Source organism: Oncorhynchus kisutch, linkage group LG2 (genome assembly GCF_002021735.2).
Source record: "Oncorhynchus kisutch isolate 150728-3 linkage group LG2, Okis_V2, whole genome shotgun sequence".
In the NCBI taxonomy this organism is placed as follows: domain Eukaryota; kingdom Metazoa; phylum Chordata; class Actinopteri; order Salmoniformes; family Salmonidae; genus Oncorhynchus; species Oncorhynchus kisutch.
Window position 1 is genome coordinate 7,550,616 of NC_034175.2, and position 27,438 is coordinate 7,578,053.

The following is a 27,438-nucleotide window of genomic DNA, read 5'->3' on the forward strand; positions in this document are numbered from 1 at the left end:
CGTTTTCTTCTCCCAAGTTTAGTTTCTGTCCCTAGACACATCGGATCCCCCCTCTATCACCTGCACGTAGTCTCACTCCCACTGTCTCCCGCCCCTGGACCCCCTCCCCCTGTCCTCCATCACCCCTCTCTACCCCCACCTGTCCAAAATGAAAAATCTGTCATTTTCATCAAACGTCCAACCAAATATTATCTACACTCCATTCCAAGAGATCGAATCTTATTTAAGGCGACGAGATTCGCCATCTGTTTTCAAATTTCATTCCTCCATGAACTTTATTTTCCCCGACTTTGGGAAAAATTATAACCTGATCGATCCTCTATCTGGCCACCGTCTACATATATTTTCAGTGGCGGTCTTCCACTTTTGCTTTCAGTTGGCTGGTCAATATTTTGTCTCGTGGACACACAGGAACACGCGCAGAACACATTTTACAGAGGAGATAGAAAAACTTTAGTACAGCCAGCTTGGGTGTAGAGGGCTAGACCCATATGAGCTTCTCAATCGCTTTCTCTCCACCCCCTCTCTGTTCTGCTCTTTCCCCGCGCCCTGGACCTCTCTGTCATGCTCGCTTGCTCTCCCCCTAGCAAGCACTGTCAACCTGCCTCGCCCTCTCATATAGCATTGTTTCTCGTCATGTCTCCATCTGGTTCGCAGCTTCTTCTTCTTGTCCCATCTCTTACGCACCGCGGACGCAGATGGAAGTGACATAGGAAACGTTTAGAGCGGACAACTTTTTTTTGCATTTGTCATCTTTTCTTTTAGCAAACTAACTTATTTGTTTTTAGGCAGGACATTTGAACAGAGTTGTGTTTGTTTTCTTTACCAGCCTGGTTGTGTACACTAGTCTACTCATACTAGGTCCGTTTTTCTTTAACCTAATACTCAACATTCCGATTATTTTCTGTTTATCAATTACTTTTATAGCCTACCCTATTTATTAGCCTATTTATATTTATTTGAGTTGTTTTAGCCTACTATTATGCACATGTGGAGGATGGGCAGTGAAAAGTGCTCATGAGTTGATTCCCAGTCGTCAGAAAGCTCTGTCTATGTCAGTTACGTCGACCGGACCCCGGAAACTCAAGTGGGACCTACTGCCAAGTCGATGAGAGCGCATCGGAGAAGGTAAGCATGCTCTCTTCCCATTGCCTCTGGATAGACACATTAGACTAAGTGAGAGGAATACTAAAAGAAGACGTCGGAGTGCTCTGGAAACAGAGAGCTCAAGAGATTGAGGGGGAAAAACACGTGGCTCCTTCAGAAATGGATTGATCTACAGAATGCGCACGGGAGTGTATTGTACTGCGCTCAATGCGTCTACAAATTGAGACATGGATTGTGTATGTGTGCCATTCAGAGGGTGAATGTGCAAGACGAGATGTAAATGCCTTTGAATGGGGTATGTTAGTAGGTACCAGGCGCACCGGTTTGTGTCAAGAAATGCAATGCTGCTGGGGTTTTCACGCTCAAAAGTTTCCCTTGTGTATCAAGAAGGGTCCATCACCCAAATGACATCCAGCCAACTTTAGGAAGCATTGGAGTCAACATGGGCCAGCATCCCTGTGGAACGCTTTCGGGCACCAGACTAATTGAGGCTGTTCTGGGGGTGAAACTCAATATAAGGAAGGTGTCCTCAATGTTTTCTACACTGCCATTCAAAAGCATGGGGTCACTTAGAAATGTCCTTGTTTTTGAAAGAAAAACATTTTTTGTCCATTAAAATAACATAAAATTGATCAGAAATACAGTGTAGATATTGTTAATGTTGTAAATGACTATTGAAGCTCAAAACGGATGATTTTTAATGGAATATCTACATAGGTGTACAGAGGCCCATTATCAGCAACCATCACACCTGCGTTCCAATGGCACATTGTGTTAGTTAATCCAAGTTATTCATTTTAAAAGGCTAATTGATCATTAGAAAACCCTTTTGCAATTATGTTCGCACAGCTGAACGGAAGTTGTAGGTACAGAATGTGTGTGTGAGCATGCGTGTTCATGTGCTTGTGTGCATGAATGCGCAAGGTAAGCCTCAAACTCATACAGTGTGTGGCTGGCCTTAGTTAATGCTTGCAGCACTTAAAAATGTAAGTAGGTTTAAAATGGTGTATATTTGAGGGGGGAAGTTACCTGTAGAGCAGGGGTGGACAATTCCAGTCCTCGAGGGCCTGATTGGTGTCACAATTTTGCCCCAGAAAACACACCTGACTCCAATCACCTAATCATGATCTTCAGTTTAGAATGCAATTTGATTAATCAGCTGTGTTTGCTAGGGATGGAGAAAAAGTGTGACACCATTCAGTCAAGCCCCTGTGAGGTGTATCTCTAGCAGTGTCAGTGCTGTATCTAGATGGGCCACAGTGTGATCAGTTAAAGCATTAGGCATGAAACACTGGCTTGGCCAGAGGTAAAGGCCAAGTAAGGATAGGATTTTTTTTCAATGATATCAATCACAGGTATATTTTTGTTATTCAGTATGCCCGGCTAGAAAAGCAACAAGCTCTGTCTCACTGCAGAATTAGACATCCATGTTCTCCAAACGTCACATTTTGATGCTCCTGCTGCTCTCTATTGTTACATTTCCCCGAAGGTCAAATGTCGTAGTTAAAGGTCAAGTTTAGTCACTCATTCTGAATGGTTAAGGTAAGGGTTATGGTTTGTGATAGGGTTAAAACCAAAAATAAATAATCAGTGTCCACGACTTGTATTGAACACACAACCTTCTGATTCAGAGTCATGGGATTACGCACATGCCAGCACCCTGTCCACAACACCCCATCAAAACCCAATCCTACTTGATGTTAATAGCGCTCACTGTTGCCCCTAGTGGCCGGTTTAAGGCATTTCCAAATGTTCTCAGGACATGGAAAGACGTCCAATTTCAACGTCAATCTTGAACAACCTGGCTGGTTGATCAGTGGCTTTGAGCCTCATCCAATGATTAGGTCGGCTACATCAACATCCACACCTCTCAGAAACACAGTGGTTCAGTTATTTGTCTTGTACGTTGGTCGACTGGGGTGATATTTATGTTGACTTTAACAGGTTGATTATTGTCAGGTTGAATGGTTCCATGAGAGCTAAAACAGTCATAAAGGCAGGTCCAGAGTCAGTCCTCCAGCACTGAGACGATGACAGTACAGTCAATGGCTCCAATCATTCCTCATCTGCTTTATGGCTCTTCCGACGTTTATAGCCGTTGGGCGGGCTTACGTAAACGCATTAACGGATGTGAAGGGCACGGGGGCTTTATTCAGCTGGGTACTACATTTAATCAAGGGTCACTCCCAGTTCGTAAAGTCAGTAATCCACTCCATGTCAGCTAGATCCGCTTCAGAGTTTGGCTGAGACATGGCAGAGGACTGTTGCATGGATGTTTGTCTATAGGTAATCTTATTAGATGACTGCACTCCATAAAGAGATCATTATACTAGATGTGTTATCTGTTTATTTATTCAACCAACTGATAGTAAAATAGATGGAAAAACATTTTTCCTGCCTTATACAGTCTTGCTTTATATCCCCTCTTATCAGTGCCTGTGAATTGCCCTCATTCTTTTTCTCTGTCCTTACTGTTATCCTTCCCCTTTCCTCTGTCCTTAGTTATCCTTCCCTTTTCCTCTGTCCTTACTGTTATCCTTCCCCTTTCCTCTGTCCTTACTGTTATCCTTCCCTTTTCCTCTGGCCTTACTGTTATCCTTCCCCTTTCCTCTGTCCTTACAGTTATCCTTCCCCTTTCCTCTGTCCTTACTGTTATCCTTCCCTTTTCCTCTGGCCTTACTGTTATCCTTCCCCTTTCCTCTGGCCTTACTGTTATCCTTCCCTTTTCCTCTGTCCTTACTGTTATCCTTCCCCTTTCCTCTGTCCTTACTGTTATCCTTCCCTTTTCCTCTAGCCTTACTGTTATCCTTCCCCTTTCCTCTGGCCTTACTGTTATCCTTCCCCTTTCCTCTGGCCTTACTGTTATCCTTCCCCTTTCCTCTGGCCTTACTGTTATCCTTCCCCTTTCCTCTGGCCTTACTGTTATCCTTCCCCTTTCCTCTGGCCTTACTGTTATCCTTCCCTTTTCCTCTGTCCTTACTGTTATCCTTCCCCTTTCCTCTGTCCTTACTGTTATCCTTCCCCTTTCCTCTGTCCTTACTGTTATCCTTCCCCTTTCCTCTGTCCTTACTGTTATCCTTCCCCTTTCCTCTGTCCTTACTGTTATCCTTCCCTTTGCTCTTCAGTAAATCAGTCTTCCTTCCTCCTCACTCAATTCTTGTCTCTCTGATTCACCCCTCTTTCTATCCACCCTCCATCCATCCACCCTTCCTTTCTTCAACCCTCCTGTCCCACCTGCCCTACGTACCCCCAAGATGGCCTGCCCCATGTTTGGGAGTCGCTTACCCCCCCCCCCCCTCCCCCACACACCCCCTTCTCTCACTTAACCCTATATTTCACAGCTGAACTGCGGCTAATTTCCCCGTAGTCGGCCGAGCAGCGCTCCCTCCACCACACCACCACGCTTAATTACCCACAATTAAAGACCAACGCTAACGAGAAAATTGCTCTGTTATGAAATGACTTCAAAAGGGGACTGGAGGAAGTGGAATGGATTCGAGGAAAAGTTGGGCGCTAGCCTTGGGGGAGACTGGGAGGGAAGAGGAGAGTTGTCATGCAGTGTTTCCTTCTACCCCCAAGGATGTTTCCTTAGGCTGGATGTGCAAAGACCTATAGGCCACACCCGGGGCTCTAGACACTAAAAGTGTGTCCAAAATGACACCCTATTCCCAATATAGTATCAGTCCTGTGTAGAGTATGCAGTATGTGGCTTTGACCAAAATTACTATACTGTGAAAAAGCTGTCATTTGAGGTTTGCTCTACAATTTTATATTGAGTCCAATATAGGTTCTTCAATTGAACATTTCTACCGCCCTAGCTAATGAAACATGATGGTGAGGCAGAGGGATAGTACAGGCAAGTAGCAGACTGATGTAGGGGGACTTCTTTGATGCTGGACCCCACAGAAAAGCAGGAATGTGGGTATAATCAAATCCAATTTTATTTGTCACACACATGGTTAGCAGATGCTTGTCCTTCTAGTTTCGACAATGCAATAATAACCAACGAGTAATTCAACCTAACAATTCCACAACAACTACCTTATACACAAGTGTAAAGGGATGAAGAATATGTACATAAAAATATATGAATGAGTGATGGTACAGAACAGCATAGGCAAGATGCAGTTGATGGTGTAGAATACAGTATATACATATGAGATGAGTAATGTAGAGTATGTAAACATTATATTAAGTGGCATTGTTTAAAGTGGCTAGTGATACATTTTTACATCAATTTGTCCATTATTAAAGTGGCTGGAGTTGAGTCAGTATGTTGGCAGCAGTCACTCAATGTTAGTGGTGGCTGTTTCACAGTCTGATGGCCTTGAGATAGAAGCTGTTTTTCTGTCTCTCGGTCCCTGCTTTGATGCACCTGTACTGACCTCGCCTTCTGGTGAACAGGCAGTAGCTCGGGTGGTTGTTGTCCTTGATGATCTTTATGGCCTTCCTGTGACATCTGGTGGTGTAGTTTGCCCCCGGGGATGCGTTGTGCAGACCTCACTACCCTCTGGAGGGACTTACGGTTGTGGGTGGAGCAGTTTCCGTACCAGGCGGTGATACAGCTCGACAGGATGCTCTCGATTGTGCATCTGTAGAAGTTTGTGTGCTTTTGGTGACAAGCCAAATTTCTTCAGCCTCCTGAGGTTGAAGAGGCGCTGCTGCGTCTTCTTCACCATGCTGTCTGTGTGGGTGGACCAATTCAGTTTGTCCGTGATGTGTATGCCGAAGAACTTAACTTACTACCCTCTCCACTGTCCCGTCGATGTGGATAGGGGGGTGCTCCCTCTGCTGTTTCCTGAAGTTCACGATCATCTCCTTTGTTTTGTTGACGTTGAGTGTGAGGTTATTTTCCTGACACCACACTCCGAGTGGTAATCAAGCCTACCACTGTAGTGTCGTCTGTAAACTTGATGATTGAGTTGATGATTGAGTTGATGATTGAGGCGCTGGTGGCCCTCTTGAAGCATGTGGGAACAGCAGACTGGGATAAGGATTGATTGAATATGTCCGTAAATACACCAGCCAGCTGGTCTGCGCATGCTCTAAGGACGCGGCTGGGGATGCTGTCTGGGCCTGCAGCCTTGCGAGGGTTAACACGTTTAAATGTTTTACTCACATCGGCTGCAGTGAAGGAGAGTCCACAGGTTTTGGTAGCGGGCCGTGTCAGAGGCACTGTATTGTCCTCAAAGCGAGCAAAGGAGTTGTTTAGTCTGTCTGGGAGCAAGACGTCCGTCCTGGTCCGCGACGGGGCTGGTTTTCTTCTTGTAATCTGTGATTGACTGTAGACCCTGCCACACACCTCTTGTGTCTGAGCCATTGAATTGTGATTCTACTTTGTCTCTATACTGAGTTTATCCTTAGTTTGTTTGATTGCCTTGCAGAGGGAATAGCTACACTGTGGGTACGACATTGCCGATGCACTTGCTCACCGAATCAGCGTATTCGTCAATGTTGTTTGACGCAATGCGGAACATATCCCAATCCACGTGATCGAAGCAATCTTGAAGCGTTGAACAGACCTGAGCTCGGGAGCTTCCTGTTTTAGTCTCTGCCTATAGGCTGGGAGCAACAAAATGGAGTCGGTCAGCTTTTCCAAAAGGAGGGCGGGCGGGGGAGGGCCTTATATTCGTTGCAGAAGTTAGAATAACAATGATCCAGGGTTTTACCAGCCCTAGTTGCACAATCGATATGCTGATAGAATTTAGGGAGTCTTCTTTTCAGATTAGCCTTATTAAAATCCCCAGCTACAATGAATGCAGCATCAGGATATGTGGTTTCCAGTTTACATAGAGTCAAATAAAGGTAGTTCAGGGCCGTCTGTGTCTGCTTGGGGTGGAATATATGCGGCTGTGATTATAATCGAAGAGAATTCTCTTGGTAGATAATGAGGTCGACATTTGATCGTGAGGAATTCTAAGTCAGTTGAACAGAAGGACTTGAGTTCCTGTATGTTGTTATGATCACACTACGTCTCGTTAATCATAAGGCATACCTCCCCGCCCCTCTTCCTACCAGAAAGATGCTTGTTTCTGTCGGCGCGATGCATGAAGAAACCAGCTGGCTGTACCGACTCCGATAGCTTGTCTCGAGTGAGCCATTTTTCCGTGAAGCAAAGAACGTTAGTCTCTTATGTCTCTCTGGAATGCTACCCATGCTCGGATTTCATCAACCTTGTTGTCAAGAGTCTGGACATTGGCGAGTAGTATGCTCGGGAGCGGTGCGCGATGTGCCCGTCTCCGGAGCCTGACCAGAAGACTGCTTCATCTGCCCCTTTTACGGCGACGTTGTTTTGGTTCGCTGGCCGATCCATTGTCCTGGGTGGTGGGCAAAATATAGGATCCGCTTCGGAAAAGTCGTATTCCTGGTCGTAATGATGGTGAGTTGAAGTTGCTCTTATATCCAATAGTGCCTCCTGACTGTATGTAATAAAACCTAAGATTACCTGGGGTACCAATGTAAGAAATAACACGTAAAAAAACGAAATACTGCATAGTTTCCTCGGAACGCGAAGCGAGGCGGCCATCTCTGTCGGCTCCTCGCAGTATAGTATACTGTATTCTAGTCATGGATCATTTTTTATAAGTCATTTTATATTTTTTCTGGATTATGTCTGTATAGTTTTTTGATCGCTAGGTGTCACTGCACTGTTGGATCTAGAAACACAAGCATTTTGCTGCACCTGCGATAACATCTGCAGATCTGTGTACGCAACCAATAAACTTTGATTTGATTTAGTAAAATTATTCTGGATACTTGTTTGATTCTTCATTAATGAGGCTAACCAATAGCAGGCTAAAGACGAGGCAGGCTGACTTGAGCAGTAAGGTAGATACTCCCACAGACACACAGACTATCAGTAGCCCGCTGCAGGTGAAGCTATAGACGGTTACCATGAGTCATGGGTAGACTTATGGAATCTATGGAGATCCAAACAGATTTACATGATGTCTTGCTTTGCAGTGTGTCATGAAGTGGGCTATAGTAGGGGACTGTAGGCATCATGAAGCAGTCATTAGCTCAACACAACACAGCTCAGTATTTGTCAGTCTAAGGAAGAGCAGGCCCCCCCCCATCCATAACCCAATCTAAAACCAGAAAAATGAAACAAACAAACATTAATTCAGATTACTTTCATCCAGTTTGCACCCTAATACACAGACTACTTGGGAATAGAAGAGCTATATGCTGGGGATAATTGTAGCAGTGGTAGTAATAACGTCAGACCCTACACTGATAACAATTATATTTGATTTCATTTGAGAATGCCTCCACAGCTGCTCCCGTCTCACCCCCCCCCCCTCCCCTCCCCTCCCAGACCTGTCTCCCCCCTCTAGATTAAAGTGGGTGTGTTAATTCCCTGGTGTAGCGATCGAAGGGCTCTGGCAACAATGGGAAATGGGCTATTGATTAGAACAGCTCAGATTAAGACTAGGCAGTGCAGCTCTTGCTTGCTCCCCCCCTTTTGTCTCCATTTCCCACCTTCTTTCTGTCTTCCTGTCTGTCCTGCTTGTGTCACCTCCCGCTATCTATCCCCCTCTTTCTTTCTTTTTCCTACCTGACTCTTCCCCCCTCACACACACACACACAGACTCTGTCAGTGTCTATGAGGATTTCCGTGTCCGTCTGTCCGTCTGTCCGTCCGTCCCCTTCTCTCCCTCCTCCTCTCTCTACATCCTCTCTCCTTCTCTTTCCCAATCTCTGTCTGTACCTATTAGGCCTATCTATTTGCTCTCTCTCTCTCTCTCTCGACTCGTTTTTGAAACAAGGTAAAAATGTCTGCCAATACCACTGTTGATGTAGTAAAGTCTAGAAATGTAGAAATAAAACTTTACAGTAAATCCCAGACTGTATAAATTCATGATAAATGTACAGTAGTATGGACTTAAATAACTAGATTCTAAACCCCTCACTCCAAAGCAGTCTGACACCCACACTGCTGTTAGGTTGTATATCAATCAAGCCACGTCTTTGTTTTACCACAATTAAAACCTCCCCTATCAAAATCTCTCTTATACCAAATTAGCTGTCATGATCTGACAGGGGACAAAATACATTGGATTTGCATTGAAAAGACATAAAACATACAAAATATAAGGAGACAGCAAATCTATACAATGAAAAGTGAGCTAAAATTCCCCTGCTCTACTTATATTAATTACCTCAATCAATGGGAATGCTGTAGGTCAGTTATCCATCCTCCCCCTCCACCACTACTCTCTGGCAGAATGCCTACCAGACCCCGGAACCACATCTCAAGCGCAGATCTAGGATCAGTGACCACACTACTGATTCAACCCTGTTGGTGTTATAAGGCGCCTGGGATTGGCCTTGGGTCAGTGGTTAGGAGGTACTGTATTGTCCACTGCTTCCACCCTTTCGGCTGTGAGATATACACACACACCAGTGTCCATATCAATATTCCTATGATCCTTAGGGACTATGAGAGAATTGGCAGAGCTTTCATCTGCTGAGTATGTGTCTGATATCCCCTTCTCCCGATACACACACACACTTAGCCTCCTCCCAGACACGTGTGTAAACACTACGATACACACTTAACCCCCCTCCCAGACACGTGTGTAAACACTACGATACACACACACTTAGCCCCCCTCCCAGACACGTGTGTAAACACTGATATACACACACACTTAACCCCCCTCCCAGACAGGTGTGTAAACACTATGATAAACACACACTTAACCCCCCCCGCAGACACGTGTGTAAACACTATGATATACACACACTTAACCCCCCCCCAGACACGTGTGTAAACACTATGATATACACACACACTTAACCCCCCTCCCAGACACGTGTGTAAACACTATGATACACACACACTTAACCCCCCCCTCCCAGACACGTGTGTAAACACTATGATACACACACGTAAACAGACATGGGTTAATATCAAGGACTTATAATTGCATGCTTCAGCACAGTATGATGATAGGTTTGGTGTTATAGGGGAAACTTGACAGGAAACTCAAGGGAACATGGAGGTGAAAATGAACAGAAAAGGTTAGATGGACATAGAAGGGGTCGTAGGGAAGAGAAAGGATGGGGACACCATGCAGAACATGCACAAACATCTTTAGAAGTTAAGTAACAAGCCCAGACAGTCAAATCAGCACAGGACACACTAGAGGGCGGTAAAGAGGTGTGTGTATGTGCGTTTGTGTGTGTGTGTGTGCGCGCGCGTGTGTGTTTTGGTATCTTGTTCTTGTTTGACCCGAAAGTTGTTTTTCTGAATATCTGCTGTGGACTTAAAAGGTAACTGCCAAAATAAGGAAACAATGACATAAAGTGTCTTAATAGGGTGTTGGGCCACAAAGAACCAGAACAGCTTCAATGCACCTTGACATAGAGTCTACAAGTGTCTCGAACTCTATCAGAGGGATGCGACATCATGGGGGCATAGCCATGGTAGACAAAATAATGGCCTTCCCAGCATTTTTATATATGACCCCAACAATGATTGGATGTTAATTTCATAATTAACTCAGGAACCACACCTGTGTGGAAGCACCTGCTTTCAATATACTTTGTATCTCTCATTTACTCAAGTGTTTCCTTTATTTTGACAGTTACCTGTATCTCTCTCTATCCTCACTATCTGTATGGTGTTTTCTGTCTCACCTGCCGTACTCCCATCTCTCTACCTCATCCCTGTCTCTACGCCAGTGGAGGCTGCTGGGGGGGAGGACGGCTCATAATAATGGCTGGAATGGAGCGAATGGAATGGGATTAAACACATGGAAACCATATGTTTGATGTATTTGATACTTATTCTGCACCAGCCATTACCACGAGCCCGTCCTCCACAATTAAGGTGTCACCAACCTCCTGTGACACACAGGGGCGGCAGGGTAGCCTAGTGGTTGGAGTGTTGGACTAGTAACTGGAAGGTTGCAAGTTCAAACCCCCGAGCTGACAAGGTACAAATCTGTCGTTCTGCCCCTGAACAGGCAGTTAACCCAATGTTCCTAGTCCGTCATTGAAAATAAGAATTTGTTCTTAACTGACTTGCCTAGTTAAATAAAAATCTCTTGCTACCCATGCATGCACCCCATCACCACATCCCTCTCGCCATCTTCTCCTCTGTCTCGGTGACTCCCTTGTCAGATACTGCACCTCTCTGCACTCGAGTGAGTTCCATAGGTTTACCTAACTGATTATTAAGTAGCTGATTGAGGATCAATTAAGTAATTAAAGTTGGTTAGGGCAGGGTCGATTGCTGGCATGGGACTGAGGATGTACATTGAAGTGTGTGTGTGGTATAGCGTAGCGGTACAGCCTTCCTTTTGCAGCCCTATGTGTCTTTCTACACTTGTTAGTAATTGTGGTGTATACAGTGATATTTAGGGAATTATGTCCCATACAGACATTTAACTACAGCCCTTTATTGCATGTTGTATGTGTGGCAAGAGGAAATAAATGGCCATTAACTGTGAAAGTGAATGATACTATATCTTCACCTTTCCTTTTACCTAATTATGATGAATTCCCTCTAGAAATGTCAGTGGCTGTGGCGGTGGCTTATGGGTTTTTAGGCATCATCTGGCATGGAATCTAACCAGGAGTAGTGAGGATTCAGTCTGAAAGAATAGTGAGGATTCAGTCTGAAAGAATAGTGACGATAGTGAGGGGAGCGAATATGTGAAGGGATAGAATAACGACCAATAACGATGTTTGACGGTGTCACTTTGAGTGCACAATGGTGCATTTTGGGGCTTAATTCTACGTCTTCCCACTGGGCACACACTGGTTGAATCAAGGTTGTTTCCACGTCATTCCAAGGAAATTGCGTTGAACCAACGTGGAATAGACTGAATTGACGAGAGTGGGTTAAGCCTGTCCTGAAATAGGTTAGCGGTGCGAAATAACACAATACTTTGTTAATTGACGCGTAATTGCATTGTTGAGTACAAAAAATGTACATAGATTTCGGTAAATTGACATTTTTTGAAAATGGCACTAAAACAGAGCAAGGGTGAGGAGCTATATGTGATGAACCAGTGAGGACGTAAGATAGAGGGGCTCCTCTTGTGGCGGCGCGACTAAAAAGAAGAGTGTGAAAGGAAAAACACACATATATATACTATACACAGTAAAACTTGTGCACAGACACACACACACACACACAAACCTCATATACGAAACACAGGAGCGGAAACGGGTCGAATCCTACTTCAAATTCTCTTTCCTCTCGGCTTGTCGACCGGGGAAAACAAACCGACCCGAGGCACAGCGAATGGGGATTTACTAATGAACTACTTACACACAGAGAGATGCACACCTCCTCCGCTCCCTCCCTCCCTCTGTCAGTTCCCTCGGTCGAGGTTGTTAGTGTAGTGCTGCTTCCACGGTCCCCGGCTCCGTGCGCTACTGGAACAAACGCCTGGAGAGTGATCTCACACCTGGGTAGACTGCTCACGCTTTGGCTGTTGAAAGAATACTGAACTACTGGGCAAAGACACTTGAGGTATGTCATCGTCTATAACGCCATATCTTTGGCCGTCAAATGTTTTAGTTTTAGAAAAAGTATATGATTGTTTGTTAGATTTTGGATGTGTTTTTGTAACAAACCAATATTATTGGGATTATTATTGTTATTAGGCTGAGCTTTTAACACAATTCTACTTTAGATTCGATTAACTATCTATATCATTGTTTATTTCAGTTTTGAAAATTACTAGTTTGCTTCCAGTCTGGATATAGTAGCCTACCTGAAATAGTGAACAATCATAAATAGGCTAGATTTTGGGGAGTCACATCTGAGTCTCCCGTCTTCACCAGCCCAGCATGCATGTGAGACCACTGCTGCTCTCCCGTCTTGCGGAGGGGGAAGTTGTCTCCCGCGCAGAGCTGTCTGTGCTGGCCCGGATTAGCCGTTAAGTGTCTCTATTTGTTAACGCTTTACGTCTAACCCTCACCTCCACACCACAGTATCAATCAGTCAATTAAACAGCCACTCACACGGCCAGCAAGGGCGTCTAATGTCGTCTATGCGCAATCTGGTCTCCGTCTCTCTCTCTCTCTGTGTGTGTGTGTCTCTGTCTGAATGAGTGACACAGCCTAATTTACCTTCACAAAGTGTATGTAATGTTTGGCCGCAGTTGCATTTATCTTTGTCATCTTTTTCACGCTCTCGTGAGCCAGGATGCAAATACATGTGACATGTCAGGGAAACAGTGCTTTTGGCAGACCCATTCATCATTGCACGAGTAGAAGTTTGCGGATGACTGTAACAAAACGGTTGGGTATCCAAAATCAGACCTAAAGTTTGTGTTTTAGGCTTTAGATAATACCCCCACAAATGTATCACTAGACACTTTAAATAATGCCACTTAATATAATGTTTACATACCCTACATTACTCATCTCATATGTATATACTGTACTCTATGCCTATGCCGTTCTGTACCATCACTCATTCATATATCTTTATGCACATATTCTTTATCCCTTTACACTTGTGTGTGTATAAGGTAGTGGTTGTGGAATTGTTAGGTTAGATTACTCGTTGGTTATTACTGCATTGTCGGAACTAGAAGCACAAGCATTTCGCTACACTCGCATTAACATCTGCTAACCATATGTATGTGACGAATAAAATTTGATTTGACATGTTTACAATGCTGTTATTTGTTGTGATAGGGACACCATACAGTTGGAAATAGGCTAGGCAAATTTGGATATGCACTTGATTTTTTGGAAAAAATAACACGTTTATTAGAATATAATCGATTATAATATGATTTTAATCGCAGTTTAAATAAGTGGTATTGTGAGTTTATTTGCTTTTCTAATTCAGATGTGAGTGTGTGTGTGTGTGTGTGTGTGTGTGTGTGTGAGCGGGTGCCCTGGCAGCGATATAGATGCAGAGAAAATTCTCAAATCTTTTGGAATAATCTAGCCTCTGTTTGACTTGCCCCCCCCCCCCCCCCCCAAAAAAAGTTGTTTACCCCGGTGAAACGTTGATGCATATTTATGGGCACCGTGGGTGTACCTTATCAATTATTTGTGCCAGTACATTTCTAGATAAACAGTGTTTATAAATCAATAGATGCATGTAACTATTCCAGATTAAGAGATAGATCAATAGGTCCACCTAACCCGACCGAATGTTTATTTTTTTCTCTGTTCAATTATTCAATATATCATCTAACTTTGCACAACTTTGCCACTGCTCACAAGCATCTACTGTGAGTTGCTGAGTTCAAGGCTTAAATTAAAGTTGTCTTTAGTCTATTAAAATGTAGACCTACTCAAATATCGTATATTGGTTTGCATTGCTATTACTATGATATAGACGTGACAATGCTGTGCATATGGAATAATGATAAGAGCTTAATAATAATAATAATGCATTTAATTTAATTCAGCGTCAATTACGAAAAATAGTGTACAGAAATAGTTAACAGTGTAGATTTGTATCCATGATAAAAGGAAGGCAGAAAGCTTGGTTAAGGAAATATTTTTGATGGACTAAATGTCCGAAATTGTGAAAGTAAAAAAATAACTAATTCAATGAAAAATATATTATAATTCAATGTATATTGTTTACTTAGAAAGTTACATTCTTTCTGTATATTTTTGTTTTGTCTTGGTTTAGTTTTTGCAGTGTTTAGGTGGAAGTGTCAAACCTCGTTTTCTCTCATCTCCAAACTGACCATTCATTTAATTATGTCCGCGGTTTGTGCCGCCTCTTCCCGGTTGCCTCGATCTTTCTCTTGTCAATATTTGGTAGAAATATTTCCGACATTAAATGGCATTTGGGGAAATCTCTCCCCACATCCCTCACCCTGCCCTCCCTCCCTCCCCCTCATCTTGAGTTTGGGCTTGAAGTTCTTCGCCTGTCCAATTAGGCTACATTTGTTATAAACTATCGGTTATTTTAGTTTAAGTTGTTTCTAACTTAATTCGAATCGATTAAATAAGTTAATAATAATAATAATAATAAAAACAACAATTTCTCACATTTTGGTAGTCCTATTTGTGTGCCGTTTTGGCAAACACGTAGGCTATATTATTGTTATTATTATTGTTATTATTATTATTAGTAGTAGGCTAGTAGTATTATTAGTGTTGTTCCATTTTAATATATTGCAATAATGACCGATGTAATTGTTACAACGTTAAAACGGTATCTTACAAAATAATCAATTCTAATCCCATGACTTTCTGGTACAAAACTAAAATAAAGGCATACAACAAAGGCATACAACAATATAATATGTCGACAAGGAAATCCAAAATGAACGATTACATTTGAAATATATTATAATTATTAAATTATCAATTTAAAGTATGTCGCCTACAAAATGCCTGCACATGCAGGTGTCCAAAAAGTCTGGGATATCGAGCTGCCGTTTCGCCTGGCTTTAACTTGACCTGTTGAGGTCTATATCGTCATGTTAATCAATCCACTGAGGAAAATGCATAATCTGACATTTCTCCACTTCTAAATGTAGAATTGTCCTGGATAATGTCTTGATAATGTTCCCATACGCACCGTTACACCTTACATAGAGGAGCCATATCAATAATTTCACATATATGAACCTTTGGATACACCCAGAGGAAGGATAATATATTTAAATTCAGGAAATGCATTTGTAGAATTAAAGCAAATTTAGAAGGTCAACCATTTGCCCATGAATAGCACCGCTATTCACCCTCTCATTTAGTTCAGGCTCGGTACCAGTTATGAATGCCTCGTAGTTGAATGTTGCTTCTCAACCACAATCAACTTTCTAATGCTAATAGCACCATTAAATATTTGGGGTAAAACGCCTAGGCATACTTTGAAATGAGCGCCGTGTAGTTTGATTTCTGAAAACGTTATTATCCTTAATGTCTTGCATCTGGAAGCTAATTTAGTATGATCGAAGTGCAGCTAGTTAGTGCGGTCAATATAGAGGAAGGCAAGCACCCTATCGATAGTGTATGAGACGCTAGGAGGCCCACTTCAATTCCAGGGAATACTCGTTGCCTGAGCCAGTAGGCTACCCCTGTCTCATCTCACCAGTCCACCCGTCTCCTCTCCTCTCGCCATGACAGTCAAGAGTAAATAAGGTGATTGATCGGATGGGTGGAGTGGTTCCACCTGTCATTGTGCTCTTCTGTGATGTAGAGGCTGAAGTGGCCCTCCCGGACACAACTCAAGTCCCAGGGACGGTTCTGTTCAACTGGAAGAAAGCACGAATCTCTTCCACTTTGTCGTGTGTTTGATTATTTCTTCCCCAAGAGTGTCTTCTCTTTTGGGGAAGCACTAGGCCATGATGAGGCAAATTCATAGCCAACACGACGTGGTGTTTGTGTTTGACGTGGTTATAGGGCCAACAATAGGCTACATACGGAATTAACCATAACTCGTTTATTAAATTAAATACATATTTAAATGGGTTGAATCACAAATAAATGGAACGAAACTATTCTTTTTTTTTAGTGTAACATCACTATAGTGCGACGCGGGACTTCCCTCGTCTCTCCGTCCGGAACCAGCGCAGCCCAAAGAGGTCCAGTTCAGTGGGGTGTTTGGAGTTCGGGCTTCGGCCTCAGGTGCATCTCTGAGGCGGGGCGACGCGGGAGTCCAGGTTGGTGGCAGCCCGCTCCATTGATGACAATACCCCTTCTAGCTTTTCAGTTAAGACTACTGTCTCTCACTCACTGAATGTATTTAGTATTTTCAGTTAAGACTACTGTCTCTCACTAACTGAATGTATTTAGTCTTTCCAGTTAAGACTACTGTCTCTCACTCACTGAATGTATTTACCAATGTTTATCCAAAAGGAATCATGTTTTTGATGTTTCAACTTGTTGCTTTATTATTCATCTATAAATAAGACCAAAATCCAAAATAGACCTATTGACAATACTTGTTATCATGTCAATAAAACATTATAGCTAAGCACCGCAAAAAGGCAAAGTACAATATTTTCTCATTATAATTGAACCAATGTGACTGCACCTCATACTGAATGGGTTTCACAATGCCCTTTGAGCTTTGATCAGCACTGTCTGTCTAAAGTGATAAGCTCAATAATGAATAAAAGCAAAGATATCTAAGCCATTTTGTTTTGTATGTTATAAGAGAAAAACGTAGTTCTCTTGACCTGATTGTATAATGCAATATGGGTAGCAAAGCTCACAATACCTATAACCTCTCTTTAATGCATACAGTTATCCCCATACATACTGCACCTATAGGACAATTGAAGGACTATTCAGTCCCTCTCCCTGTGTCTATCTCTTCCTACCCCCCGTCTCCTCTACCCCCTCCCTTTCCCTCATCTCTTTCCCCTCGCCCCCCTACCCCTGTCCCCTCTGCCCGACACACCTGGTAACTACAAACTTGTACACAATAATAACAGCGAGATGTATCCATCTATCTCTCTATCTGGCCTGTCTGCAGTTAGTGGAGTGGCTGAGAGACTCGCAGGAGTGAAAGGTCAGTTAATCGATGGCACACAATTTGACAAATCCCAGCGACTCTTATCATCCACACGGCGTTTAGGGCCAAAGGAGAGGAGAACCGCAGAGATAAATGTTTAATCCTGACTGGAGAAAGAGAGGAAGAGGAGAGAGCGAGTGAGTGAGGCAGAGAGAAAGAGAGGGGTGGAGAGAAAGCGGGAGGCAGAAAGAGAGGGAGAGAGGGAGGGAGGGATGTAGAGAGAGGGGGGAGATATAGGGAGAGAAGGAGAGAGAGGGAGAGATAGGGAAGGAGGGATGTAGAGAGAGGGGGGGGAGATACAGGGAAGGAGGGAGAGGGAGGGATGTAGAGAGGGGGGAGATATAGGGAGAGAAGGAGAGAGAGAGGGAGGGATGTAGAGAGGGGGGAGATATAGGGAGAGAAGGAGAGAGAGAGAGGGAGGGATGTAGAGAGAGGGGGGAGATATAGGGAGAGAAGGAGAGAGAGGGAGGGATGTAGAGAGAGGGGGGAGATATAGGGAGAGAAGGAGAGAGAGAGAGAGGGAGGGATGTAGAGAGGGGGGAGATATAGGGAGAGAAGGAGAGAGAGGGAGGGATGTAGAGAGAGGGGAGATATAGGGAGAGAAGGGGAGAGAGAGAGGGGTGGAGAGAAAGCGGGAGGCATGTAGAGAGGGGGGAGATATAGGGAGAGAAGGGGAGAGAGAGAGAGATATATAGAGAGAGGGAGAGAGGGATGTAGAGAGAGGGGGGAGATATAGGGAGAGAGGGAGAGATGGGGAAGGAGGGAGAGGGAGGGATGTAGAGAGAGGGGGGAGATATAGGGAGAGAGAGAGAGAGAGAGAGGGAGGGATATAGAGAGAGGGGGGGAGATATAGGGAGAGAAGCAGAGATAGAGAGGGAGAGATAGGGAAGGAGGGAGAGGGATAGGGAAGGAGGGAGAGGGAGGGAGGGATGTAGAGAGCGGGGGGAGATATAGGGAGACCCTGGGTCTCGACCCCGCCCTGTGCAACTGGGTACTGGACTTCCTGACGGGCCGCCCCCAAGTGGTGAGGGTAGGCAACAACATCTCCACCCCGCTGATCCTCAACACTGGGGCCCCACAAGGGTGCGTTCTGAGCCCTCTCCTGTACTCCCTGTTCACCCACGACTGCGTGGCCACGCACGCCTCCAACTCAATCATCAAGTTTGCGGACGACACAACAGTGGTAGGCTTGATTACCAACAACGACGAGACGGCCTACAGGGAGGAGGTGAGGGCCCTCGGAGTGTGGTGTCAGGAAAATAACCTCACACTCAACGTCAACAAAACTAAGGAGATGATTGTGGACTTCAGGAAACAGCAGAGGGAACACCCCCCTATCCACATCGATGGAACAGTAGTGGAGAGGGTAGCAAGTTTTAAGTTCCTCGGCATACACATCACAGCCAAACTGAATTGGTCCACCCACACAGACAGCATGGTGAAGAAGACGCAGCAGCGCCTCTTCAACCTCAGGAGGCTGAAGAAATTCGGCTTGTCACCAAAAGCACACAAACTTCTACAGATGCACAATCGAGAGCATCCTGGCGGGCTGTATCACCGCCTGGTACAGCAACTGCTCCGCCCACAACCGTAAGGCTCTCCAGAGGGTAGTGAGGTCTGCACAACGCATCACCGGGGGCAAACTACCTGCCCTCCAGGACACCTACACCACCCAATGTTACAGGAAGGCCATAGAGATCATCAAGGACAACAACCACCCGAGCCACTGCCTGTTCACCCGGCTATCATCCAGAAGGCGAGGTCAGTACAGGTGCATCAAAGCTGGGACCGAGAGACTGAAAAACAGCTTCTATCTCAAGGCCATCAGACTGTTAAACAGCCACCACTAACATTGAGTGGCTGCTGCCAACACACTGACTCAACTCCAGCCACTTTAATAATGGAAATTGATGGGAAATGATGTAAAATATATCACTAGCCACTTTAAACAATGCTACCTAATATAATGTTTACATACCCTACATTATTCATCTCATATGTATACGTATATACTGTACTCTATATCATCTACTGCATCTTTATGTAATACATTTATCACTAGCCACTTTAACTATGCCACTTTGTTTACATACTCATCTCATATGTATATACTGTACTCGATACCATCTACTGTATCTTGCCTATGCCGCTCTGTACCATCACTCATTCATATATCTTTATGTACATATTCTTTATCCCCTTACACTTGTGTGTATAAGACAGTAGTTTTGGAATTGTTAGTTAGATTACTTGTTGGTTATTACTGTTCAAATCAAATCAAATTTTATTTGATTACTTGTTGGTTATTACTGCATTGTCGGAACTAGAAGCACAAGCATTTCACTACACTCGCATTAACATCTGCTAACCATGTGTATGTGACAAATAACATTTGATTTGATTTGAACATGGACATAGCAACATGGCCATCTCTACTTCTATAAGATAAAGTTCATCGATTCATGCTCTTTCTATATGTTTCCTGGATTCATTCTGGACAGGAAGAGTATACTTAGAAGTTGTAATGGTTTTGACCTTATTTTTGGCAGCTTGTGTAAACTTAGTAGAGAGTTAACATAGCTGTGAGATAATACCACTGTATGTCTGTCCCCCAACATGTAAAGTTGAGAAAAACAAACCTTGTATGATTGACAGATTTCTGAGGCATTCATGAGGCAGTAGGATGTTAGTCCAACAATAAGACCGAGCAACAAAGAGGAAAATGAGCTTTAGAACACAAAGCTAGTCTGAGACTTTTTAGAAATGGACCTACTTTCTCTGTCCTCACGCCCTTGAGAAGAATGTCTAAACTATAGCATGGCCTCAGTTGATTAACCTTCTGCTCTTTTTTTAAAAAATTTTTTAAAATTTGACCTTTATTTAACGAGGCAAGTCAGTTAAGAACAAATTCTTATTTTCAATGACGACCTAGGAATAGTGGGTTAACTGCCTGTTCAGGGGCAGAACGACAGATTTGTACCTTGTCAGCTCGGGGGTTTGAACTCGCAACCTTCCGGTTACTAGTCCAACGCTCTAACCACTAGGCTACCCTGCCGCCCCTCTTTGAAAGGACTTAATGACAATGCTCAACCCAAGTTCATTTTATTTAGGGGGTTTCTTTCGCTGAGTCATAATTATCGCTTTGACAGTGATGTCAAAAAACGTTAATGCTTTAGTGGACTTTGATAATGGCTAATCCTTATGCGTGAAATGCATACTGCTCTTTCTATCCAGACATTGACACAGATGGACTGATGGTGGAGAGAATACAGTAAGAGACTGAGAGATGGCATAGAAAGACAGATGGACTGATGGTGGAGAGAATACAGTAAGAGAGACTGAGAGATGGCATAGAAAGACAGATGGACTGATGGAGAGAATACAGTAAGAGAGACTGAGAGATGGCATAGAAAGACAGATGGACTGATGGTGGAGAGAATACAGTAAGAGAGACTGAGAGATGGCATAGAAAGACAGATGGACTGATGGTGGAGAGAATACAGTAAGAGAGACTGAGAGATGGCATAGAAAGACAGATGGTTGGAGAGGAAAGAACAAGAGACCACGGATAGAAAGACAGACAGACAGACAGACACAGACAAAGAGCAGACCATCCACCAGACAGACTGACTTCCAGACTGTGCTACTGTGTGTGACTGAGGGAGCTGCTTGGCTGAGCATCCAGACACACGCTCATGTCCCTTCCCGCCGTCTCAATACGAGCTCAATGTCATTCGATTGAGATTAGTCGCACTGGCATGACAGCAGATCCCTAGTATTGCCAAAGCACTTAGGAGGCAATGACAGGCCCACATCGATGAGTGCTAACACACACACACACTCCAACATGCCATGCAGGCAAGACAGACAGTGAGAGAGAAGGAAATAGAAGGAGAGAGGGAAAGAGCTCATAACTGGCAAAACATCAACAACTGTCAAGAAGAAGCAGTGGGCAAGAACTGTAAAGAGTGTCAAATAAATGGTAAGGGTGTCTGGGGAAAAGAGGAGGTGGGTGGGGTAAGATGTGTGACTCAGACAGAGAGAGAGGAGGTGGGTGGGGTAAGATGTGTGACTCAGACAGAGAGAGGGGAGGTGGGTGGGGTAAGATGTGTGACTCAGACAGAGAGAGAGGAGGTGGGTTGGGTAAGATGTGTGACTCAGACAGAGAGAGAGGAGGTGGGTTGGGTAAGATGTGTGACTCAGACAGAGAGAGAGGAGGTGGGTGGGGTAAGATGTGTGACTCAGACAGAGAGAGAGGAGGTGGGTGGGGTAAGATGTGTGACTCAGACAGAGAGAGATGAGGTGAGTGGGGTAAGATGGGTGAATCAGACAGAGATGAGGTGAGTGGGGTAAGATGGGGGACTCCGACAGAGAGAGATCAGGTGAGTGGTGTAAGATTGGTGACTCAGTAAGAGTGACTCAGAGGGAGAAAGGATGAAGACGAGTGTATACAAGTGATTTACGGGAAGTGGGGAGATTTACTAGAAGAGAGATTATTAAGTCAACATGTCCTGGGTCAGTCATTAATCTGATTTAACAGCAATTAAGGTGAGACTGATTCCTTCCTAGAGAGGAGGGGGAATCAAAGAGAGAGAAAAGTAGAGAGGGAGGAGAATGGTAGGTGGGAAGGGGAAGCAGCCTTACTGGCAGTATCAGTCAGTACTCCTCCACAGATGGAGCAACCATAACAAGTTCACCCAAGCAACCACCACACCCCACATAATACAGCTCTATTCTCAATAGTCAGCTATAATCAAAACTATGACCTTGTAAACAGGCGGTAGACAGGCCGGGATTCAACCCGATCACGCTTTGTCCTCAATGCACGTTGTAAAGGCAATGTCACTGCGTCCACATTCATGGTAAACTCTGCATATGTTGAATCCCGGTCTTCCATCTAATACAGTGATGTAGGAGGTGGAGGGGGAATCTCTTTCCACTGAAGGTGAGAAAGAGGAGAGCAGAGAGGAGGGTAACTCCGGTGCATATAGATGAAAAGTAGGCCCTTTTCCCCCTCTCCTTCCCCCTCTCCTTCCCCCTCTCCACCCTCAGCCCCCAGCCGTCGTGCTCTGCTCTCTGGGTTCGGTTGTTCCAGATGTGTATCGGGTGCTGGGGTGGACAGAGGGCCCCTCCGTCCCTGTAGCATTGGTGCGTCTATTGGGAGATTGTGGTCCTGATAGCTCTCCCGTCTGACATATACACAACAGAACATAAATCACACACACACATTATCTCTCAGGCTCCTTGTGTCTATCTGTGTTACTCACAGTCTTAATGAGAAAGTTGTTGGCTTGAATTGGATTCGGTTGCATGATGTTTGAGATTTTAAATGAAGTTGTACCATTATTTACCATCCTTAAAACAACCATAACACACCATTAGGGCTGCACAGAATGGCCAGCGCATTGAGATATACAGGGTTCTCATTCCCATTCTATGGGTATACATTCTATCCTATGGGCCACCCAGTCCATGCATGATACCCCCAGTAGCAGTGCGTGGGTCAAATCACTGGAGAGGCCAATCCAGAAAAAAGTCATTTTACAACCTCTGTGTATTGATAATTCTGTTGTTTGTTGTATAATCTGTTAGTTCATATGCCTTGACACAGTGATATACTATAGACCTATAGCCGAGACAATAGGAAGACACAGTGGCAGAATAAATTCAACCGCACATTTGTTTCATTACAAAACCGGAGAGCAACATCTGTCTGGTGAAGTCCACAAAACATATTGCATGTAACAAACAGTTACATGACCTACAGCATGGTCAATCAAGTTAATATTTCAGACATTTTCAAACTACTGAACAACTATTGATTTAGAACAGTGGAGTTACTGCAGGTCTCAAAGAAAACAGGAGCCTCCACTATTCCAGCACCATTTCAACTTCAACATTTCAACATCCTCAAATCACTGATGCTTAGTCTAATACAGTTGCAACTAAAAGACTCCCGAAACAATTTAGTCCAATCAACGTAAGCTAAATATCGCGTGTGTGTGTGTTTGATATTGTCTAAACGGTCTATGACTGTCATATAGTAATGTTATATGCTTTAAGTTGTTGTTGTTCTAGGCTACCTGGCTAAAATACTTGCTTGCTAGCCTAACTTCCTTTCATGGGCCTCGATGTGGCAGGCCAGCTAGTTAACATTAGCAAACTACATCTAGTTACATGTTGAACTTCTATCATCTCAGGCCAGGGGTGCAATGTATGAATTTATAGTTGATCAGAATGGCCGTTATAATCATTAGCCAGTATAGAGAATTTAAGTAAAACCACAAGTCCAAATCCATATCTCCATCCATGGCTAATTTAGGAAAGGGTTGGTTTTAGCTAGCTAGCTAGCCACCGGAGGACAACAACACAATGAGATGCAACAATTCAACTTTTTCTGTCAATGCGGTCTAAGGCACTGCATCTCAGTGCAAGAGGTGGCACTACAGACCCTGGCTGTATCACAGTACCGGAGAGGTGTCACTACAGACCCTGGCTGTATCACAGTACCGGAGAGGTGTCACTACAGACCCTGGCTGTATCACAGTACCGGAGAGGTGTCACTACAGACCCTGGCTGTATCACAGTACCGGAGAGGTGTCACTACAGACCCTGGCTGTATCACAGTACCGGAGAGGTGTCACTACAGACCCTGGCTGTATCACAGTACCGGAGAGGTGTCACTACAGACCCTGGCTGTATCACAGTACCGGAAAGGTGTCACTACAGACCCTGGCTGTATCACAGTACCGGAGAGGTGTCACTACAGACCCTGGCTGTATCACAGTACCGGAGAGGTGTCACTACAGACCCTGGCTGTATCACAGTACCGGAGAGGTGTCACTACAGACCCTGGCTGTATCACAGTACCGGAGAGGTGGCACTACAGTCACTTGATCTGAATCCAGGCTGTATTACATCTGGCTGTGATTGGGAGTCCCATAGATTGGAAGTCCCATAGGGTGGGGCACAATTGGCCCAGCGTCGTCCAGGTTCGGCTGGGGTAGGCTGTCATTGTAAATAAGAATTTGTTCTTCACTGACTTGCCTAGTTAAATAAAGGTTCAATAAAAATTCCCTTGCCAGTTTTTTTTTTTGGGTGCATCAGAACCATTCACAGTTGAGCTCACTTAGTTTAGCTGAATGGCTAATATTTTATATATATTTTTTTATCTAGGCTGTAAGCCAGTAGGCTTCCCTTTCTTGTTACAATGTCATACTCTTTCTGACCAGACAGCATCAGATAGATATGCTACACATACTGAGACAGTGGAGTGCTGTTTTGTTTGCTCAGATGCTTTCTCTGGTGAGATACATTCAAGGAAATGTATGCAACACAGAGAGACAAAAGATAGTATGTTTTTTTTTTCTTTTTTGGGGAAGGCTGGCTTCCCTTGGCATCCATGAATACACGCCACTGGATACCCCAGATAGAGAGAGCGTTACATTTGGCCTGTGTTGACAGAGGGAGGTTGTATTGACTGGCTCTTGCAGGGGAGGCGTGTCCCCAGCCCTGTCTCCAAACCATTTGTGGCGTTTAATACACTGTAGCAGAGGTCTCCCTAACTTGGACACTGCATGCAGCGGCCGTTGGAATCAATATGCACTAGTCTAGACTGAAATGGAGCATCTGACACAGAGTGAAAGAGGGAGTGAGGATGAGAGAGAACGAGGGAAGAAGAGGGAGAGAGAAATAGGAAAGGATATACAGGGAAAGAGAGGAAAGGTCAGAGGAATCCAGGGAGATACAGAAAGGAGACAAAAGAAGAGGAAATGATCAGATACATGGTTTGAAAAGCATGGAACCAAAGAGAGGAGAGAGAGGGATGGAGAGAGGGGGGGGTGGAGTTAGAGACGTAGATGGTGAAAGAGAGCAAGCGATAGAGAGATAACAAGAGAGCGCCGTCAGTGGCTGAAAGAGACATTAAGCCAAGAGAAACAGGGATGGAGACACCAAAAAGAGGAAGACAAGGACACAGAAGAGGATACACACAGGAAGAAAAAAAGACAAGAGAAAGAGAAGGGCGGGAGAGAAAGAGACAGAGGGAGAGGAAGAGAGAGCAGAGGAAGAGCACGAGAGAGGGGAGAAAAACAGAGAGAGGGGGGTAAAATTTCCATCAGGTTTTCAATTGGGTTGGATCAATAGTGTATTAGAGCTCACCTTGACCCTGTCTCTCCCCCTTCTCCCTGGCCCCCTTCTCCCTGGGCCAGCACACAGGCCAAGCTACTCTCCCTCACAGCAGGGGGCGGAGAAGGGGAGAGATTGCATTACGGCCTCCTTTTCTTGGACCAAAGTGGCAGAAAATGGCACAATAAAAAGAGGGATAGAGGACAGAACAAAAGAGAAACAGAAAGAGGAAAAGTGAGAGTGAGGGAGAGAGAGAGTTGTGGGGTGGAGGTGGTCCATACTGGTTGTTGTGTTGTGTGTGTTGGCAGACAGTGACTATACATGAGGAGATCTGACTGAGGGACATATAGGCAACAGAGACCATGCATGGGAAATGAAAGCACTGTGGCCATATGGGCTGCAGCTGGTTCTATTTAGGATTTAGGAAAACGGATACATGTGTACTCTGATGCACTCTTCTTTACATTGGGACTGTACAACTTCACTATATGGCACCATTCTGTTGTATAGGGTTCTGTCTTTACTCTTTTGGACCTCCTGTTGTATTGTGTCTCATAGGTTGATTTATTACATATGGTCTCCATGACATGAATATAATATTGAGCCAAAAAGCAGTTGATTTGTTGTCCAGACATTATTTTACATCTTTACATTGTGAGTTTCTGAATCTTAGTTTGGCCTGACAAACGCACATACACGTACGTGCGCGAGCACACACACACGCACACACACACACCACATCACAACACGAGGACACAGTACTTCACATCATTTTAGGGGACAGAAGCAGGGGCAGAGGGAGCGAGGGGATGGGGAGAGGTTGAATGAAAAAAATTGATCCGGGAATTTAGCATTTAGACACAGTTTACAAAGCGATATAGAGGGGAGGCGCGGGAGCAGAGGGGAATATAGGGGGAGGACACTTAACTTTACTATAGGTCAGCTTTGGCCCAATTGACTAACTGTAACCCCGGCGTAGGTTAGGATGTACTGTAAATACCTGCGTGGTGTAAAATTATTTCAGAAGTGTTTTTGTTTTATAGAATATAACTAAAACGACAGGATGCTCGGAGGAAGTTGGCAAGTATTTTTTGTAGAATCTCAGTTTATGTTCCCGTTAACTTGCCCATATGGAAACTAGCCTTTTTCACTCGTTCCTGTTTAAACTATTCCATTATATATATTTGTTGTTATTGTAAATAGATGCAGACCACGTCTCAATAAAGGTTTATAAGGAGAAACCAGCCACTAACCTCCCCACATTTCCTAATGTTGTTCACATTGTCACCCATCCACACTTGGGCGCACATGTACATGCAGGGACTCTCAACAACACACTGTCCCTCTTGCCGAGGGGGAAAAAATAGAAGAAAAAAGGAGAGAAAAGAAATCGACCGCCGGGGATAGCGGTGCGCGTCGGAGGATCGTATCTTGTCAAAATAATATATTACCCTCATCCCCGGCTGATCGATGCGGTGGATTAGGGACGGAGGGCTCCCTCTCCCCTCTTTCTCCCTCTCTTCCTCCCCGGCGCTCCGTGCAGTTTAATATTTACCTTCTTGAAAGAGCGGCGGTGACGGCGCTCACTCCTAATTGATTCCGACACTTGGGGCTCTCTGTTTGGGCTGCGGATGAGAGAGGGAGGGGTTTAGAGAGGGAGGGGTTTAGAGAGAGCGAGAGGTGTAAACAGCAAATGAACAAAAAATGAAATGAAAATACCTACAACGAAACAAAATACA

General features: G+C 44.3%; 1 protein-coding gene across 4 annotated transcripts in view; it reads left to right on the forward strand.

Annotated features, from left to right (window-relative positions):
- The first annotated feature begins 1,002 nt into the window (after positions 1–1,002).
- Positions 1,003–27,438, forward strand: part of LOC109900734 (ETS domain-containing transcription factor ERF-like) — a 61,154-nt gene continuing 34,718 nt past the window's right edge. For 2 of the 4 annotated variants that reach the window (XM_031786681.1, XM_031786693.1), the window contains exons 1-2: positions 1,003–1,128; positions 16,568–16,715. Coding sequence is in view for 2 of the 4 variants with exons in the window: in XM_031786675.1 (XP_031642535.1) it covers positions 1,109–1,128 (20 nt within the window). In the remaining 2 variants the exon portion in view is untranslated. The remainder of the gene's footprint in view (positions 1,129–16,567; positions 16,716–27,438) is intronic. The other 2 variants (XM_031786675.1, XM_031786686.1) reach the window with 2 other exon arrangements.